This window comes from Aythya marila, assembly GCF_965140915.1.
Source record: "Aythya marila genome assembly, chromosome: 1".
Taxonomy (NCBI): domain Eukaryota; kingdom Metazoa; phylum Chordata; class Aves; order Anseriformes; family Anatidae; genus Aythya; species Aythya marila.
This window is the reverse complement of record NC_139042.1, coordinates 162,239,337-162,260,094: the sequence shown is the minus strand read 5'-3', so window position 1 is coordinate 162,260,094 and position 20,758 is coordinate 162,239,337. Positions and strand designations below refer to the sequence as shown.

General features: G+C 35.5%; 1 protein-coding gene across 1 annotated transcript in view; it reads right to left on the bottom strand.

Annotated features, from left to right (window-relative positions):
- Nucleotides 1–5,771: 5,771 nt before the first annotated feature.
- Nucleotides 5,772–20,758, bottom strand: part of SCYL2 (SCY1 like pseudokinase 2) — a 42,543-nt gene continuing 27,556 nt past the window's right edge. The window contains exons 10-18 of the mRNA XM_082772171.1: nucleotides 19,072–19,194; nucleotides 17,857–17,970; nucleotides 17,237–17,369; nucleotides 15,400–15,518; nucleotides 14,617–14,717; nucleotides 13,882–13,948; nucleotides 13,672–13,761; nucleotides 12,346–12,465; nucleotides 5,772–11,725 (exon numbers count right to left, since the gene is read on the bottom strand). Of these exons, the coding sequence (XP_082628297.1) occupies nucleotides 11,072–11,725; nucleotides 12,346–12,465; nucleotides 13,672–13,761; nucleotides 13,882–13,948; nucleotides 14,617–14,717; nucleotides 15,400–15,518; nucleotides 17,237–17,369; nucleotides 17,857–17,970; nucleotides 19,072–19,194 (1,521 nt within the window). The 3' untranslated portion in view covers nucleotides 5,772–11,071. The remainder of the gene's footprint in view (nucleotides 11,726–12,345; nucleotides 12,466–13,671; nucleotides 13,762–13,881; nucleotides 13,949–14,616; nucleotides 14,718–15,399; nucleotides 15,519–17,236; nucleotides 17,370–17,856; nucleotides 17,971–19,071; nucleotides 19,195–20,758) is intronic.

Here is a 20,758-nt window from a genome sequence, read left to right as displayed (position 1 = left end):
ATGCAGGCTGGATAGCATACACATTTCACATGTGGGCACCTTTTAATAGCATGCTTCTGTTTACTATGGCCCCTGACATAACCTTGCAGGCAGACACTTCTACTAGTGATTATAAAACAGAAAAAACTCAAGCTCTTTACAAATATTTAATCATCATAGTCAAACTTGCCATGACAATAAGACCCTAGGAAAGTTGATTCAATGTTTTGGTGTCTCTGCTAAAGTAGCATAGAACATCCTCACTTCACAGTGCGTGGTCAACCTTGACCAAAGGCTACTGTGGTCCTCCGGTGGGACTGCACGCCAGTGTAAGGTGCAATACAGCCTGTGCAGCCTAGAATAACACTGCTAATTTTTAATCAGTTTTTGCTCAGCTTTAGGCCATGTGATCACAGCCCCAGTGTTTGTGAGCTGCTCCTTAGATCACTCTTGGTATTTCTTTGCAGGAAGATCCCTTTGGTAAAGTTGATTTCGTCTAAAGCAGAGCAAGTTATGGCAATGCATTTTTCATGGTCAAGACCTTTGTAAAATTTGTCTCATAGATTTTTTAGTATTTTTTTCAAGCGCGTGCAATCCTGATGCTTATTTTTATAAAATGTAGCAACTTAGGACCTTGAAAATTTCTACTCCTGTAAAAAATGTTGAAATTGGCTCAAAAGTTATGAGGAGACACAGAGGATGAGACAGAATGATCAAGTGTGCTTTGTATTGGTAGGACACAAAGCTAAAAATCTCAGTCAGGGCCCCAAGAAATCGCAAGATGATAGTTTAGAAAGCATGAGAGCTCTTCTCTAAATGGATTTATTTTGTCTTCCTCCATTCTGAAGTTTCAGGGAGAATTAAAGGCATTCAAAGCTGATTTTTTCAATTCACCTCAGGAGGCAGAGCATTAAATAACGCAAACAGAGAGACAAATAACAATCTCGTGCTGAGAGACAGGAGTTGCAATTTTGCATTTTTCAAGAGACCAGGGCACCAAGCACAAGGAACAAAAATGCTCTTGTGACTCGTGCTGTTGGTCAGCTTCTTCAGCAGAGACTGCAGCAGGCTGAGCTTTCTCCTGAAGCCTATTATTCTCAAAAGAAATGCCAACTGAATTTTATGCGAGTCTCTTTCAGCCATATTTCCAACGCAAATCAGAACTATAGGCACAGTAAATAAAACCAAAAAAGAGAACATATTTAGCCACATTGTCAAAGTGGCTGTGTAATAGGTAAGTGTGAGTGAAGATCATTTCTTTCATCATATGGCTGAGACTCGACCCCTCAGAATCTGAAAGCTAACCTAAGCGACAACACTTCAAATCACAAACCTTGTCACAGCATCTAATTTCTGGAGCCTGCAGTAGTTCCATGCTCCCTGGAAACATGAGATTATCAGGACACATCAGGGTATGAGCTTGGGCTTCAGAGGTTAAGATCAGGGTTTGCAGGTGTGTTTCAATGATCGTATTACCTTCTCAGCAGAGTTTCTTCCAGCACTTTGCACATGCAAAACTCCACTCAGAGGACAAGAACTTCTTATCAAACTTGAAACTCTGGGGTGAAACTGTATGTCCCTGTTGGCATCCCTAAGAGTCGCCGTAACATTACACAAAAGAAGGGCACTATAGGAGTTCAGCCTTCATGGTCTACAGCATCTGATGTCAAAGATAAATAGGGTGACCTGTGATCCCATCTTATACAAGGATTTTGCATAAATGATTGAAATGATCCTTCACGTTTTGAAGTCTATGGCTTTACTATGTCTACTTTTTCTGCATAAATGAAGATGGATTTAAAGACTTCAGGATTCTGATTTTTATTTCACCATCTATGAGTTCTTTCCTGCCATGTCAAAACGCTTTGTGTTGAGTTAGCCCAAATCAGATGTTCACACGTTTATTTCCCTGATGCATATGTGGCACTCATTTCAAATGATTAAAAAGTCATCTTCACTTCCTTGTTTCTGCTTCCTGATCAGGTAGCTAATACCAAAAATCTTTTATCACAGTTGGCTGAGAAATAAAAATAGAGACTCCTGGCATGCTAACAGCAAATAAAGCAATAACAAACAGAAAGTCTTATTTATAGTTTCCCTTACTGCTAAATGAGCAGTTATTTCTTACACCTTACACAGTAGGGGTGTGTGTGTTGGGGGGGGGGGGGGCATTTCTGTGTGGAAGGTGTCAGGTAAAGGAAAAGGACAGAGCTTCAGGTAAGGGAAAGGGACAGAGCTTCAATATAATTTTAAAGAGCACAAACTTTGAACTCATTTCTGCAGATATACTTAACGCTAGAAAACCTTTTTTTTTTTTTTTTTTTTTTTTTTTTAATTTTCACTCTATACAAGTAAATATGTTTAGCATGAACTTCAATAGAAACCTTCTATCTAAGGCTAAAAAAAAAAAAAGTTACAGACATAGAGCCAGTTACCACTGTGCAAAATGTAATCTGATAGATGTGGCTAACTTTGCCAAGTATATACTGCTCTCCCAAAAGTGAACAGGTCCAAATGCTAAGAAAGGGTGACAACACGCTTAAGAGAAAACAGAAAACAACCACAGTAACCATTTCCGTGCATACATAAACTACGATTTTTTTTTATTATTATTATTATTATTTTTTACTTTTACAAAACACTTGTAGCTGGATCAGAGCATTTGTGTGATGTCTGCGATTTATTTGAAAGTTACTGAGGTTATAGTGACACCTTATGGCAGTTTTATTATATTTTACAGAACGATTGGAAAGTTAAGATCTACAACTTGTTAAAGCCTGTCATTATCAGCGAGGAACTGCTTTGATGACTGCTTTGATGTTTTCAGAAAGCATTTACCTATAAATTACTGAAAACCTCAAGAATGTCTGGTTTTCCTTTCACTCTCACTGAGAAAATAGCTTTCTAAAGATGCATAGTCTTTAGAATTGTCTTCTCTCCATGTTTAACAGATTATCTATGCCAGTCAGCACATGCATGCACTCTATTAAACATTATCTATGGTAAATGCAGGCTGTTACTGAGCTGATTCACCAAATTGTCATGTAGTTCATTGTGTTCCTCTAATCCCAGAGCTAACTCTTTAAAAGAAAGCAGCATGAGAGAAGCTAAAAGAAAACATTCTTCCCCTTTAAATGCTGTTGAAAACCAAAGCTGTAGAATACATAAATACCCAAACCAGATTCTAATTACAAAGAAATACAGCTGATCAAAATCAGAAACTCATATCACACCAATTTAAACGCCATGTTAGTTTGAAATAATGACCTAAAGAATTACATTAAAGTGAAGAATTTAAAAAATGATATTTAACAAAGAGTATTTTATAAATACATTAGTTATTTTCTTGGACCCAGTAACTTCAGCAGTCTGAAACACACAGGTAATCAAAATACATAGTCATTTTATTTTTCCTGATCTTTTTGCCCTGCTTTTGTAATATATAATTGTAAGACAAAATCATTTTTAGCAAATCTCTCCAAAATCTCTGATGCTGTGCTAGGACAAATTGTTTAGCCAAAAGTTTGTTGCTCTAGTTACAGATGTATCTGATGGTTTCTTCAGCATTTTTGGATATTTGAACTTACTTGAGGTTACTTCTGTGACTTCGGCAAAGCACTTACAGCTTTGGTGACATAGGTAAGCATCCGTTTTATCAGAATGACAGAGGCAGAAGTTTATTTTCTATTTTTATTTGTATTTTTTAGTTGTATTTTTTGAGTTTCCTCCTGGAAAGCAAGCTCTCCAACATTTTACTTTTATTTTTTACTCTTACAGAGACTTAAATTAGCATGAAGCAGACATGTACAACAACCTCAGCTTGTGTAGTAACAGCCACAAGCAGTTTCCATCACCAAAACATTGTTTTCAGGCCAATGATAATAATGCTTTCATTGATGCTGGGGGAATTTTGAATGGAGCTTCTCCTTTGATTATCCTTGACTAGTTATTGCAGAACAGTGTAAAACAGTCTTTTGAATGTTCTGCAGAAGGTCACTCATGATGCACTGTAAGAAATTCCACTCAAAAGGCAAAATAACGATTAACGCGCAAGTAAAAGGCCAGAACAAAAGCCTTCAGAAATTGGTAAGTAGATACAGGGAGGACATAAATTTATACTGTTTCTATGTTTCAAGTTGCTCCATGTCCACAACTGGCTTACTTTGCAGTAACAAACCATATTAGAACCATGATAACATAGCTGATAAGCAGATACCACATGCAGGGGGAAAGAAAAAAAAAAAAAAAGATTTTTTTTAAAGACATCTACTATTAACTGTTAGATAAAGAGTTTTTTTGTTTAAAGTACAGTGTAAACTATTTGAAAGCTATCAGATAACTTGTATTTATTTAGCTGCTCTTGTGTTTGTGCACAGGTAGGATTTTAATTCTGAGTTTCAAACTTTACTGCTCTAGGGGAATGTTTTACAAAACAGACTGGAATCCCTCTTGGCACACCAAGAGCCAGCCTGCCAGTCTACCGAGCAACTGGTCTCCAGCTGGTGATGTGAGCACTGAGCTTCAGAGATCCAGGTCAAAAGTGTATATTTGCACTAGCAATAAGAAAAGTACACCAAGTAAACCATGTCTGTTTGCATAACTCCTGACAAACAGCTCATTTCCTACACCTACTGAGCTGCATTCCTCATGACTGCAAACTTGATAGGGCAACACAGCTCCAATCCATTTTAGACCAGTGTTTTTAATCTTAAAGCTCTGGTGTATCACATACGCCAAAGGAGGAACTACAGATACCAAATAAAGGAATGAAGTGGAGACATAATTAGCTCCTAGTATCAAAGTATTTGACACCAGGTACAATAAATTGCAAAGTTTCCCATCTTTTCCTGTTTTAAGTCATCAGTTACCTGTATTCATGAAAGAATGTATGAAATTATGAATTTAAAGCCACTGCAAACCAACCCAGAACTGGATTTCAGCACTCAAGACTTTCCTGCTCAAGAAAAAGGCAATAGTTATGAATCCCACCAATGCCCAGAGGGGACAGAGAGAACATTAACATGTCAAGGACTTTCAAGTGAGAGATCAGGACCATGATTTTCATAGCAGGTGCCCTTGAGTTCATCTCTACTGCACTGAAACCTTACTCTCTCATCTTCCAATACCACGGACCGAAAGCTGGCATATGGGAAGGCTGTCCTCCCTTGAGATACAGCCAGGGTAGGAATGGGGATGCTGTCATCCTTAGCAAGTACAGAGAGGGAATTGGAGCTACTTGCTACCTTTCAACTTCTACCTGATCCACATCTTTCTTCCTTTACTCTTCTCTCTCGTACCAGCTCCAGCCAGGGATGCTTCTAAGCATCTGATCTTATACATCTCATATTTGATCAATTTATGCCACACACAGAACGAAGCACTAGCTTCCTTCAAAGCACTGGCAAACCTGTGAGCCTGACAAAGCAGCATATCCTGAAAGCCAGGTTCAGAGCCAAGGGCTAGTTTCTGGGAAATGAGCAATGAAAACGCAAATTGATATCACTATGTAGCATCAGAACCCCAGATTCTGGCATGGGCTTAGTGTATTTTCAGAAGTAAATGCTAACTTTAGAGATATCTAGTCTGTCAGTTTTCCCTAACAACTTTAATTCTTTTGTACAGGAAATATATGATCATGTTTCAAGGCAACCACTAGTGGACAGCAACCACACTAAGAAATAAACTCAAAATTACATTGTATAAACTATGTTTCAAACAAAATAAAGTGATCAAATTTTCCACACAAGTTATTTTACAGAAATTTAAAATAAAATTACAATCTGACACCAAAGTATGAAAAGTTCATTTATTTCTATAGGCAACCTCATTCACAGTACAAAGTGATATGAATTTCTCAAAACTGTCACTGTACCTTTTACATTTTTTAAGTAACTGATCTAAAAGTTGATACAAGAATAAATTTGTTTCTGAAGAGCAGTCCATTAAGTTGGAGATACACTAATGCCATGCTATGACAGTTCTAATTATGAATCACAGCTGACACTACAGTAACACCACTTTATACATGAGAATTTCCATGTTTTACAATCAAAACATAGAATTGCCACTAGTACAGAGACTGTACAATTAGACAAATAAACAAATATTAAATATTTTGCACAAGGCCTGAGTTCACTATAACACATTTTGATTTACAACTTCATCTCAGAAATCTGTACAGCAGTTAGAACTGTTTCAGAGAACTTAAAGACAATACAACTTCAGGGGTTTGCTTATATGTTCAGTTGATGCAGGTGCGAGGCCTGGAAGGCAAGATTTGGTGTATGAATCCAAGGTTTTACTGCCCTGTGTACTTTACTTGTATGGCAGTCAAAACCTTGTGGAAAGATAGGTATGAAGCAGGACCTCACTTGAAAATCAGCTAAATCATCTGAAGTTCTCCAGATAGTTTTTCTCACAGCTATTTCAGAATAAAAGTTCACAATGAGTATATAAAATGCAGCATTTCTCTTAACAAAGAACAAAAAGGGTCACATATACAACAGGATATTTCTGTATTCCCCTTCCCTACATTTATTTAATTGGAAATGGCACAAATTAGTGAATTCACTCCCCCCCCATAAAAAACTCATCAATAAACAAAAATCACTGCAGAGTTCAACAATTTCATCTGTAATGAGAGACCCAGTTTTCATAAACTTACCTTTTAAAAACCGTACTCTTTTGCTCAAGTCATGTAGATGTAGGTGGACTAAACAATATGAATTTATAATACTTAACAGAAGTATCATAATTGCTTGCCTGTATGGAAGTCTTGTGGGATTTGATTTAAATGTAACTTCTCATTTCAACTTTGCTCTCATGGTGTAATTGATCTTAAAAATCTGTAATCCTGCAGTCCAAATACACAGCTACCTACCTACAGACATATACACAACAGGGATTACAGTAAAAAATGATAACTTTTTTTCTAACTTTAGGAGGCCACTGGGATATTTCTGGAAGTTCCAAATCAATCTGAAAGAGATATTGTTAACAAAGCTTAACAGGAAAGAAACGTTTTAAATAAGGCTCAAAACATTGTGCACCCATGCATTCAAAAATTCATCATTCTACTTGGGAGTACTCAACATCTGGGCAGACCTCTAAGGCCACAACTTCCCTAAGTCATTTCTAATTCACATCGCTACTGAGAGAGGCAGACATACAATCTTCATTAAAACAATCTACCCATGTTCCCAGTAAAGTTTTTCATCTTCCAGGTAGTTGGTAGACTCCATTATCTTTCAAAAGGCTGGTACTGCTGTCCTCTTTACATATGCAGGCTACACAGGCTGTTTTCTGCCTGATCCATACCACTTGTACGAAAAGAAACAAAAAACCTGCTCCTTCCTCCATCCTTGAAATGACACTCATACCATTTCGCTCCCATTTTTCTCCTTTTGAGGAAAGGCAGACCTAAAGTCTTTTAAGCTACTCAGTAAGTCAATAGTTTGAAGGTTCCTCTCTGACAGCCCCAACAGAACAGGTTTTTGAAGCCTCTTTAGCACAATCCTTCCATCAACAGGATTAGTTTTCTAAGACTGGGTTTTCATAGAATGCTTCAGGGACTTTGAAACTTAAAAATATATATATATACAAAAACATTGAACTAACAATTCTAATACAGAAAAGACTGCTGTCTTGCTTGGTACAAGAGTATTCATTTAGCATACAACAGAACAGCAAAAGCACCATTAATGCTTATGCTTAAAATGTGCAGCTATTTCCACTTCCTTTCTTTGCATTTCTCCTTCTGTAGTAAATGGATAAATCAATTAAAGAACAGGAACTTACTCCCCTCTCCTCTTTGCTCCTCCTTTACAAATGAACAGAAAGTAAACCAGGTGAGCTGGGCAGGTACAATAGATGTGCATGGTGAAGGTCTGTAACATGATGATATAACCTGCCACGCTTCAATATATTATTATTTCTTTAAATGAGGTTGAATATACAGTGCAGAAATTTTATGTAACTTACATTTGTCAAAGCATTATAATAAATATGTATTTTATATCAGCTTACTATTTCAGTAATAAATTTGCAATTTCTTCATCAGATACCATTTCAAACTTCTCTCTTTTTAAGAAAAGGGCGGGGTTACATAGTCCCCTCTACTTCAGGCCAGACTAGATGTAACTGCTTTCCATCCAAGTCCAGAAATAGAAGGCCCCTGGAGGGCCCACAGTTTATAACATAGTCCCTTCCTCCTACTCTTACCCAAACAATGAATTGGATCTGAAATACAGCTGTTGTTTTCAGACAGTGGTGTTCACTTTGGCCACAACGTGAGTCTTTCGGCCTCTTTCAGGGCCACAAAATGATGATGTGCAAGGGGAAAAATGATCTGGACAAGGCCTCCTAGAGAACAGCTATCTTAGCAGGCACTAAGTGGCATACGGCCTTGGTGACTTCTTGCAACTGCTCTTCTAAGTTAAGCAGAAATAATTAGAGAAGTTCACAGATATATAGCTTCCCAACATACTAAATAGGAAGCAACTACATGGAAGAGGGATGTGACTCTCTGATTTTAACTGAAATTACTTTTCCATTTGTATTTTTAAATAACTGAAAAGAAAATTTGCTATTGTTTTCATAAACTCCCTTTTCAGTTTTCTTTTGTAGCTATTCTACTCTGGTCATTCTGAAAATTGTGATAGAGAAATCAAAATTATGCTCTGAAATACAAAATGGAAAACATTTCATATTACTTGAGCCAGATAAAAATATTATTCTAACACATTAGCACTGCATGGAAGAACTTTTCTTACTTTTAACATTCTTAACATTTTAACATTGTTTTGGCTTTCTTACAAAACACATTATATTCTCCAACAGCCCATGCCAAAAGTACATGTTCCAATCCCCAGAGTTTAGGAGTCTAGTATGCAAAATTTTATCACAATCTGATAATTTATTTTTTTCTCTTAGCTTTCCCTCCATAGCTACTTTCCCTCCAAAACTTAAACCTAAAACCAGTTCTGAAAGCTTCTAACAAAAGAAGGATCAGGTACTGAAAACCCAAGTCAGGACACTGATGTATAAGACTGCCTTTACCAGATATGTTAATGTAATACATTGTAGAGTCCCAAGAGATGTTATTTTTAATTTAACCTTATTTTCTGAATAATTTAGAGGAATACAGATTCAAGTAATTCTTCTTAGTCTTGCCTTAAGTTACCCTAACAAAATGTAGCTTTCTAAAGTTGACATAAAAGAAGACGTTAGTGTGATTGAGAGTATAGAGTACTAGCGACTGTAAATGAACTTAAATAGTTTAACAGTTCTAGGATCGTAGTTAAGTTTACACAGATATTTTAACATAATCTACGATGTTTACCATGAATATTAACAGCACATAAGCATCACAATGTGTTAGGCATTGTTTTCTAAACCACAATTTCACTGGTCCCAGGTATTTTAAAATAACAGGACTAAGGCAGCAGCTATAATACATGAACAATTCTTTAAGAAATATGCTTAATGCTATTACCGCTTAGAACTGTGGAAATATACCAAAATACAAGTCACATTTACAGCATAAGGCCCTTTGGTTTCTTAAGCAGCAAATGAAAGAACGATTTCTTCAGTGAAAGGCTTTGAAAAATAAAGCATGTAGGCTTTCCATAAAAAAAGGTAACTAGTTCTTTCCTTCTCAAAATAGCCAGCTAGGGTCTCCAAAATATTACATAAGAAAGTTCCTGAAATTCCTAGGAAAGAAGAAATTAAAACCCAACAGTAGTATCTGACAGAGCAGAGATTCTATCATGGGCAAGCTGAACATCAGCCTTCTGGGAAGTAGAAGAAATTACTGCTTCATTTTCTGGAGAACTTTATTAAATTTGGAATAATACAATAAAAGGGATCTGGAATACCTGCGTATTTACCGTATATTCTAGAGCTTAGCTTACAAATCTGTATTTGAGAACTCACTTCATAGTCATCTATCCTTCATAAGGACTTAAAACAAAATTAAAATATAATAGTTTATTCTAGTCAAGGCAATTTATGGCAGTCTGCTTTTTCACAAAACCATGTGAAACTTCTACCAGTCAGCCCTTTCTCATCTTCCCAACAGAGCCCCAAATAACTAATCCAAGATATTTCTGTGTAACCAAACCAACTGTAAGAAGCTGGGGCAGTCAACACTTAAATTTTACGGACTTTTTTTTTCTGGGAGGTTCCATAACAAGCCATATTCTTCTTTTTCACACCAGTTAGAAGCAGTATCAAGGTAACCAAAACACTGAAATGTATAGTACACACAACCAAGTCATCACATGTATTTTAAAATCCCACTTAAGTGGTATGTGGCTTTTACTATGGGGTTGGTAACAAGGATCTGACATTGTAAAACGGGTTGTCAATTGGAGCAGAGTTCTTCCTCTATTCCAAACTTGGACAAAATTTTATAACCACTCAATCTTGCAGTTTACTTCCACATCGATTCTAATCATCTCATAAGAGAAGAAAGGCAAAATATTTTTTCTTAGCCTCTTTCACAGTTATCAGTTAGAGATATTACTATATAGCATGGCTAACAAAGCATTCTGAGATAACATAAGAATTTACCTTCTGCAAACTGTAATAATAGGGCATAATGACAATTTGTGTGAAATTCAGGTGACAACTTATCAAAAAAAAAAAAAAAGTTGAATTTAGCAGACACCAAAAAAACTGATCCACAGGACAGGATAGCACTAAGTTGTATTTGCTAGTGTTATTACCCCCTAAGCATTTCTGTTCAAGAAACACAGTTTTCTATAAATCCAGGAGTTGATTGAATACACTTCTGAATATATTTGAAATTTTAGCTCCTTCTTGTTCAATTCAATACATGCATCCTACCTTCAATGCTCTGAAGTTGGGTAAAGAGATGGGAAATCTTTAGTACATAAGATGGCTGTGCACTTATGCAATTCCACTGCATTACCAGGTGAATGAAAAAATTAGTCTTTTTCCAGTGGAGAAGTCTTTACTTTGGTGGGTGGAAAGTTTCCCCAAGCCATGCTTTTACTAATCAAAAAAGATGTTAATCAGCTTACCCATGATTCAAATTTTATCAATCTTTGAAAGAAGAAAACAAAACATTTTACCCAAAAAGATCTTTTAAGTCATTACTAGCTGAGCTGCTGTTTGTCATCGTGTTTGCTGGTTGTGCAAAGTTCTGAGGAGCAAAGAAAGGATTACCCTGTATACCAAAGCCAGGCTGTCCTATCATGTTCATCTGAGGTCCCATGACTGAACTGCTCACACCTGGGGACCCCTGTGGGGGTACAAACTGGTTAACCCACTGGTTTGACTTCTGCTGAGCCAACTGTTTCATGCTAACTTTGGGTTTTTGAGGACCAAAAAGATTATCTAAAGCAGACATATCTGGGGGTCTGTTTTGTTGTGTCAGTGGAGAGATTGCAGATGCAGCACTCATAGGACTGTAATTTGGCATATTGGCAGTTGGTACAATGTTCATCTTGGTTGTTCCTGTTGCACTTGGACCACTGAAGAAATTTTGAGTAGTGGGACCACTTCCCATACTGAATCCAGCAGTCTGAAAACCCATAGTAGTATTCAGTCCATTTGTTGTTACATTTCTCTTTGTGCTGTCAACAGGTGATGAAAATCCCATTCCAACACCCATAGAAGGGACAGACGAGAAGCTGTTTGAAGATGCCACTATAGCTTTGTTGATGGAATGGCTAGTCAAAGATGACATATTATCTATCAGTGTATCTGTCAAGTCTTTTGTCTGCAAAATATATAAAATGTAGTTAATATATAAAATGTAATTAAACGCTTTTCCTGTATACACACACTAGTAACAGGAGTTATCACTGCTCCTGTGGAAGTGGCATTCATTTTTCAGAAACTAATTTATTGCATGGAATTGGGCATCAGATATAATTATATATAAGAGGAATTACGTTATTTTCATTCTTTGCTACTTGGAACTAATCGTTTTGCAGTTTTTCTTGGACAATGAAGACTTTACATCAAGTACTACCTGATGTATACCAAGCACACAATCTGCTTGCAAGCCCCCATTCCTAACACCAAGATCTTTATGTATTTAGATAATAAATTCTTCAGAGCAAAATTTTATTATTATTTTTTCCCCTATGTGCTTTTCCCATATCTAAACAATGGTCTTCAGTGCCTTTAGAAACTACTGCGATTTTAGAATTGGGAAATATTGCTAATGATACAAATGGAAGGGAGGTCAAAACTTAGTTTTCTCAACTGTACCACTGTAATGCCAGTTGAAACAAAGGTGATTCACAGGACAAAAATACTAAATACATACAGTAGTTGAAAGAAAAAAGCATCATGGCTCCAATGGGAACAGTACAATACTTTGCTGTTTCTCACCTGCTTCACTGGAGGTGTTATTGCAGTTGCTTGTGGCTTAAGAGGTTGTTGGCTCTTCAGTTTCTGTGCCTGTTCTTGTTCTTTAGCTAACTTTTGCTTCTCTTCAAGTGTAAGTGGTGCCTTGAAAAGGGAAAGTACTAACACTAAGTTGGACAGTATGGTTATTTGTTGTTATTTTTATTTCATAAATAGCACTGTCAATTCAACAATATGTGGTAGAACAGAAAATATTACTTATATAAAACAAAGTGGATAAGCACAAAATCTTACTATATATTGCTAAAAAGTACTTAAAGCAAATAAATACAATATTAAAAGCACCATAATGAGAAATTCTGGGCACATCTGAAATAAAAAGGTATTGCAAGAAGATTATTTTACCTTTCACTTCTTAATATTGGGCATAACATAAAGTCTTTCCAGTTTTTGAGTTCACGTAAGTACCTGTTGGCACTTGAACTACAACCAACAGTGGAATTGAAAGGGAATTTTGTTTTAAGATTGCTTAGGAAACCTTTCAGGATTTTAACTCTTAATGAAAGATAAAATCATAAAAATCACACAATCATGGTTGAGGTTGGAAGGGACCTTTAGAGGTCATCTGGCCCAACCCTCCTGCTCAAACAGGGACACTCCCCCTTCACCTAAGATTAGGGAAAGGCTTCAGATAATTAGAAATAGAAACGATAAAACATATATAATCTGGGAAGGCATTTAAATAGTTAATAGGCATGAAAATAATATTATAATTGAGTATTAACTGCAAGCATAAGCTGTGTCATGTCATGCTTTTTCTTTGTTTCCTGTACCAAACCATAACTTAACATACCCTGAACATATTAACGTTAACAATCCTTAACATATTGACTGCTCTTTTTCACATAACTTTGAATTTTTACACTAGAAGTTAGTGTTGTTTACTACATGAAAATCTATTTTTGATCTTCATCTCCATTTGTGATTTTATAAATAAAAAAGTCGCCTGATCATTTTGATTTGGCAAACTAAATCCACTATTGAAGCTTTAGTTTTACTAATAGCTAAAAGGAGGAAAAAAGTGACCAAAGATTTATAATCCTAATTTGCCTACTTTGTGCAGAGACATTTTTTTACGGAAAGGCTTTCACAGAAATTCAAGGATGTGATTTGAACATTTTTCAGAGCATTTTCACATGTGAGTAGGCCTTGTACTGTATAATACAGGAACAGTTTTTCTTTTAAAGCTTTTAATATGATAAATATTTACACATACCCATTTTACGCAACCATACCAAACTTGTAGTAGACAGATAGATGTAAGAGAACTCCAGAACAAAAAAGCCATACCTTTTTCTGTTTTGATGATAATTCATTGTCTTTACTGTCAGGTCCACTAGTTAGAAGGTCCGTTCCAGTATTATTGAATACCTTGTCAATCTATTTAAGATCAAACAAACAAAACTAAGTTACGTGAAATGCTGCAACTTAAGATAATGTACATATTGACTTATTTTAAATTTCTACATCTAAGTAATACAATGAAATACTGACTCTTACCTGATTACTTGTACTACTAGATCTTGCCTCTTCAGACACATTCATTTGATTAGCTATATCCAAAGATCTATACAATATTACAAAAAGATAGCATTACAGTCACATCCACAACACTTATTCAGCAGCACACAATATCCTTCTGCATTTAAACAATGTTTTAAAAAATACTACAACAGCACTGCCATATTTAGAATGCTTATAAGAGACTGGAAAATTATAATATTGTAATCTGTAAAGGTTTCCTAACAATCATTTCACGTGGTTTTTAGTTCCTCCTTTTGAGTGAGGTGACACAGACTTTGGGTAGCTCAAGTTAATTTGACTTAGAAACTTCAATAGTTCAAAATATCTTCAAACACTTCTGCCTTCTACCACTGCTGCTATGTTTATGGTTTCTGCTGTGTGGTTTGTGTTCTCATCAACTACAGAAAAGCAATTATTCTTGGCATATACACGTAAGGCACAACTGTACTAGTGGATCTGAGTATGAACTATAATAAACTGTAACTGAACAACATAAGGGTAAAGGATTTTACTTTATAAAACCACTGATAACAAAATAACACTATCATTCTAGGACTAATACATCTTTGCTAACAATTGCGCTTATCTGAGGTAATTCTCAGTGACTGAGCTGAGTATTATCTGTATTTTATTGGTATGGTTAGTTTTCTCATATTTGTGAAAAAATAAGTTTCTGCTTACTTAGTTCATCTCTAATACACATGCACTTACTTCTGTTGCTCTTGCATGACATGAAGCTGCTCAAGTTTTGTTTTATGCTCTGCTTCCAATCTATTAAGCATATCTCTTATAACACAAATAAAAGAATTGAACTGTAAAAGAAATGTACAAGAAGTTTGGATTTTGCATAACATATACACACAAGACATGTATAACTTAAAAAGTAGTATCTCATAAAACTTACAGTATACTATGTGAGATAAACTACAGGCTTTTAAGTTATTTATAATCCAGTTTCAATACCTTGTGTTAGATACTCAACTACTAGGGGAGTGTATACTGAAACAGTGAAAACAACATACTACTGAAAAAAACAGAAGTGAGATAACTCAGACAAAAAGCACAGCTACCAGATACGTTTCCCCTCCCCCAGAAAAATCCTATTAGGTATTCCATTTCTTAATTATTTCATAGGAACACTGCTAAACTTTTACATTACGTGCAATATTTACATACAAAACTAAATGAAGAGACATTAAGATTGCACTTTAACTTTTAATCTGAATTACAATTATGCTAGCTGTTAACTGCTTTTGCAGGATATTTGGAAGCTGACAGTATTCACTTTGAAGGTTTATAATAGATCAGTTATCTCCACTGAGAAAACAACAAAGTTAAGCATGCAAATACAGTAATATTGGAAGCATTTGTATTCCTTTTTTCTTTAAACAGAGAGACAAACAGCAGTATTTTTTTTTCCCCCTGTGACAACAGTTTAAATATATTCTCTGCAAATTTATCAAGTAAAAACATGCAGAACGTTTTTGTTCCTACCTGATTGAGATTAAGGTTGTTCTCAATACTAAGAGGAATCAGATGGGGTAATACTTTTCCTGCAAGTTGTTCTTTGGTAATTCCCAACTTCTTATGAGTAAATGTACATTTGTAAATACCTGATATACAATATCAAAATAGCAAAATTGTTAAGTTTAGGAAATAACGTGAACAAACTCCAAGTTGCACTCTATGTGTACTGATCACTCGATTGTACATTGGTTCTTTGTGCCATAAGAACTAAATACTCATCCACAATATAAACACATTACAGCAAGATGTTTTGCTAACATTCAGAACAAGAGAAGACCCAAAGTAATACTTGGCAGCTATGAAACCTGATATTACTAGTCAATGTATTCTAAGATAATTCACCTGAAGATTATGGACCTTTGAAGAGATTACCATGAGCAAATGAGTTACCACTAACTGACAAATTGCCAAAAGAAACTAACCTGCATTAACTAAGGAAGCATTCTTGCCTAGGAGGACAAGTGACTAGGAGTAATTATTATGCTGTTTTAACTAACGCTAATTGCATTTTAGAAAGACTCTTCTTACCCAGAAGTTTGGGTCTGTGTTATACATAGGATCAGAAATCATGGGACATATTTTATTTGTTGTGAAATCACTGAAAAAGAAACAGTGACACACACAAGGGATACAGTGTTAAGCATACCAGTTCTATACAGCTTCTGACAGGAGGATTCCTGTGTGCTTAAATAGTTCATTTCTGGTGGCAGACACTGAACATACTGGCACAGAAAGCGAAGAAAGCTTCATCTGCTATGGTTTGTATTAGAACAGAGTGGTTAGCTGGCCAAAGAAGATACCACACACAGATGCAAAGTATTATTGTTCCAAAAAAAGGGAACCCTAGTATAATGAATTGATTTCAACCCCTCATTTCCAAACGGCGGTTTGCTTATCCACTGTATCCAAGTAGAATTCCAGAATACAACAACCGAGGTAAAAGACACACTTTCCCTCATTCTTAGATAGCAAATGCAAGCCAAAGAATCAGGGATTACTGAAGAGAGCGCCGCTGAAATTACTACAGACAGATGCCCTCTTGCTGATTTTGAGGATGTTAAAATAGTTTTGCCATCATATATTTGTTACTGTGATGGTACAGCTTAATGAGGATTGCTGTCTATATGATTCAACTGTTGCAAATGGTCTTCTATCTACTGCTTTGCTAACAGTAAGATAAGTGGTCACTGTCCTCCACACCTGGCCACACAGTTACTCTTTCTTGGCAATGACTCTGGTCAACTGGTCTCCGCAAGCCCATTCAAGCTGTTAAAATCACACAACCTAAGTTAGCCAAGCACCAGAGTGGCACCAGAAAAGCACAACTGGGAGTGAGGTCTCCTTTCTCTACAAGTAATAAGCCATGCCAGGCTTTGTTAGCTGTTTTGTGAAACCTCACCCAGACTGAGTTCCATTTCAGTGCAAAGGCACTCTGTGTTTGCTTAAAACTCCAATAAAATGAGTCTAACAAAACCAGCAGTGAAGAGCAATACATTTGTACAGACAATGATTTATAGTACCTGACACACAAGAGTGGTAAGAAAAGCCAATAATTACACCTTAAAAGCTCCAGAATACTCAGAACTACGTTGGGCCTTGAGGACTGCAAATACATATACTAGTGATCAGAAGTACCAACAATACATACAGTAACTGAACTGAGACATACTAAAGAAACAGAAACAAGTAGTTTTTAATAGACGTTATTAGCAATACACTATGTAAAGATCATCAGTGATTACAAAGAATCTCTGAAATTTACAACATCAAAAGCATAAAAGAGAAAGTTGAAAATACTAATTACCTAGAATTCCCATTAGCACTGCAGGTTCCTTGGATGGAATTTGTTGTAGAAAAGGTAGAATGTCATCAAGCACAAACCATTTATCTAAGTACTCCAAAATCTTTCCTAGGCAGACTAGTGAGTTTACCCGGACCTATGAAGTATGGTAACAAAATTTTAAACAAAATCTTAACTGTATTTTGCCTAAGAAAACACAAAGCTCAGAAGAAAGGCATTTCTGAAACTACAACCTTCAGATCTGAAATTTCAAGACAATTTAAAGCAAACTTTTGTGTTATGAAAGGAAAATTTACAATTGCATATTGCTCACAAAAAAATTAGCTTTTCTACAAGAGAAACACTGCTAACATATAATACTCTGGAACACATGTTACCAATAGTTACAGTACTGTTAACAACAGTTGGCAGTAGCTGACAACACTTTAAAAATTGTTAAAGTAAAAAAAAAAGTAAACTATTTTGAAAAAAAAAAAAAAAAATCAAAGAAGAAATTTGGGCACGCTCATGAGCTTTCCTTCAAAAACACAACAGCAGAAAGAAACAATGTAATAAACAATGTAATTGACACTAACAACATTTTCTGAGGACTGAGAAACAGATAAAATTATTAGAATACTTACAGCAAGAGAAGAAGTTTGCAAACATGCATTTTTAATTCTTGGAATTAATGAATTTTTCATTGATGGGTAATCTATTAAATTGGCAAACGTGGGAATTATGTTTAGGCAAAGCTCCTATAAAAAATATTTCACATAAGTTTAAAAAGAAACATGCCTATTTATTATAGAGTTAGTACTAACATACTCAAGGTCAAAATTAGTTTAAAATGTCTTCTCAAGCTTTCCTTTTAAGGAAATATCCATCATGTTCAACTAAGCAGACTCACTTAAAAATACCTAGAATGATAAAACATAATGACACAGAGATACAACTTGGAAAATGTATTTGAAAATGTATTCATAATAAAATACATAGATAACAAGAATATCGTGCATTTTCACAAAGCACCTTTACGAAAAACACAACTTATATTACGAGGGTCATCAAAACATAATGTTTTTCTACAAATGTCAGGCAAATTTGAGCATTATCAATACTGCTCTGCGGCAATATAACAACCGATTGAATTATAAAAGAGCATATTTAACATACTTAAGAAACAAAAGTAATGAAATTTCAGCCCAATCTCAAAAAATAAGGCACAGCAACATTAGGTATAGGTTGCAAGTAAATACCTGAATAACTGAACTGCTACTGCAGAAAAATCTCAAGCCAAGTATGTAGAAACAAAAACTGCTCTCCATAGTATGGCAAAGGCTTTGCAAGGGTAAGAGTCATATCTGTTTATCCAAATCCTTCTTTATTTAATATTGTGTTTATCTCCCCCCTCCCACTCCTGAATACCTTTGGCTTAAATGGAAGTTAATTCCAGTGGAAGTTAATCCACTTCTAGTGGAAAATTCTATTTTCAAAAACAACAAGAAACACCTTAAAAGTGTATATAAAGTGTAAAGAGAAAAATTATAATACAGATATGTAAAAATGTCACCAGAAATTAGTTGAACTAACATGATTTTACAGCAAAGCAGATCTTCCACATTAACTGTCAACACAGATGTTTGTATCAGTGGGACCTCAGAGTAAGCCACCTATCACTAACTGGTAAGAACATGCATGCACACAGTTTCTGCAGTATAGGTAACGTGTCATAAAGGTACATCTTACTTTTTGCTACGGTACCTAGTTAGAATCCAGAATAAGAGCATTAGAACAAAGTTAAGTGGTTGCTCCATGTGAAATCAGGGAGTTTTAAATAAAGGTGGCAATTGCTATACCTGGATCTGAATTGAAGGTGCTTCCAAAGCTCTATAAACCATTGGTAGAACGCTGTTCTTTATTTCATCCGGTGGAGTTTTGGTTAGAAGCAAGTCCATTTTTTGCAGGAAGATCAGTAAGATCTATGAAAAGAAAGACAGTTCAGAAGCCAAAAGTTTTAACTCCAGAAACATATACTTACAATTTGAAGTATATTGCATCTATCATTAAAAGTTCAGAAGTTTTCTTGTAACTCAGTAAATGGTATCACTTACCATGTTGCTTGCCTGAAGGCATGGAAAACAAAAAACACTTTGACATATTATTGCATTTTAAGAACATCAAATACAAATCAAATCAAATAATGTCTTCTAGACTAATATTTCTGAAATAAAAAGTCATAATGACTGAGGAGAACGTTCTTGTTTCTATTTACAACAAGGCCTTTTGTTAAAATCAACCCACAGAAATTCTTTACACACATCACTACTGAAAAATCTAAAGCCCCCAAACACCATGGAGCAAATGCTGTCTTCAAAGCATTTGATCACAACTCCACACGTAAAAGCTGCATTCCACATGAATCTGAAATCAAAACTGGGAACAGATGAAATGAATATTACAGCTCCCACATGGACATAAAATAGCTTTATTCTATTTCATTTTGGCATTGTACATCATAAAATGAAAAAAAAATATAATCAAAGCAGAAAATCTCACATCTAGTTTAACTAAAAAGCAAAACTAGAATTGCACATTTGCAAAGTGGAATTCATCTTGCTTAGGCTTAGCCATCTAAAAGTTAGCTGCTAGTCTTACTCATCCAGACTTGGTCTCCAATACAGAGAGCTTTGCAACTCATTTCAAGGTAACCATCTGAAATAGGTGAGAAAACCTTCTACTGCTGACTGACTTTCCATTGATACCTAGGTTCTTTATAGTAAATGGGTTGTAGTGGATAGATAAATTGTGCTAAGTGGTATCACATTCATAATAAAAAGCCAAGTATTTCACAGGAGAAAGTGATTTCAATTTTTAAGCCTAAAAATATGCAGCTATCAGTGCTTGAAGGTCAAATAAACGGAAGCATCAGAAAGTAAAAATACAAGTGTACTATGCATTATGTTAATAGTACACAGGATGTTAATTTATTGCACTCCTGTTATCCCACGTTGACACCAAGAGTGAGATATGAACAAACAGTGTAATTAATTATTCAATGTTAGTACTATAAATTCCATCATATGAAGGCACTGTGAACACTGGATAACAGTTTCTTCATAGTGAAATGCAGTAGCTTCCCAAGATACATTCGCTTCAAACTCAAGCGTCCTACAAAAGCCAAGCAACAAGCTTCAAACAGATCTAAAACATCTCGAGAGGGTGTTTGGAAGAAACACTTACAAACCCTCCCCATTAGCTAAAAAAACAGGAACTGTGCCTCGCACAGACATGATGTTGCCAATCAGACCTGGAATTCTGTTCTCTGGGACCGCAAACTTTTTTTTTTTTTGCCCTCAATTCATGGTATATTGACTTTGAAAACCTACCCTAGATGTCTTAGAAAAACTCTCAAACTTTAAAGTCCATAGAAATAAAAGTGAAATGAGTCATCTAGTACATAGTGCACATTAAAAATATCTATCTATCTATATATATAGAATCCATTGTGCTCCAGATATAACCTTGAGATAGACTTTTTGCAGA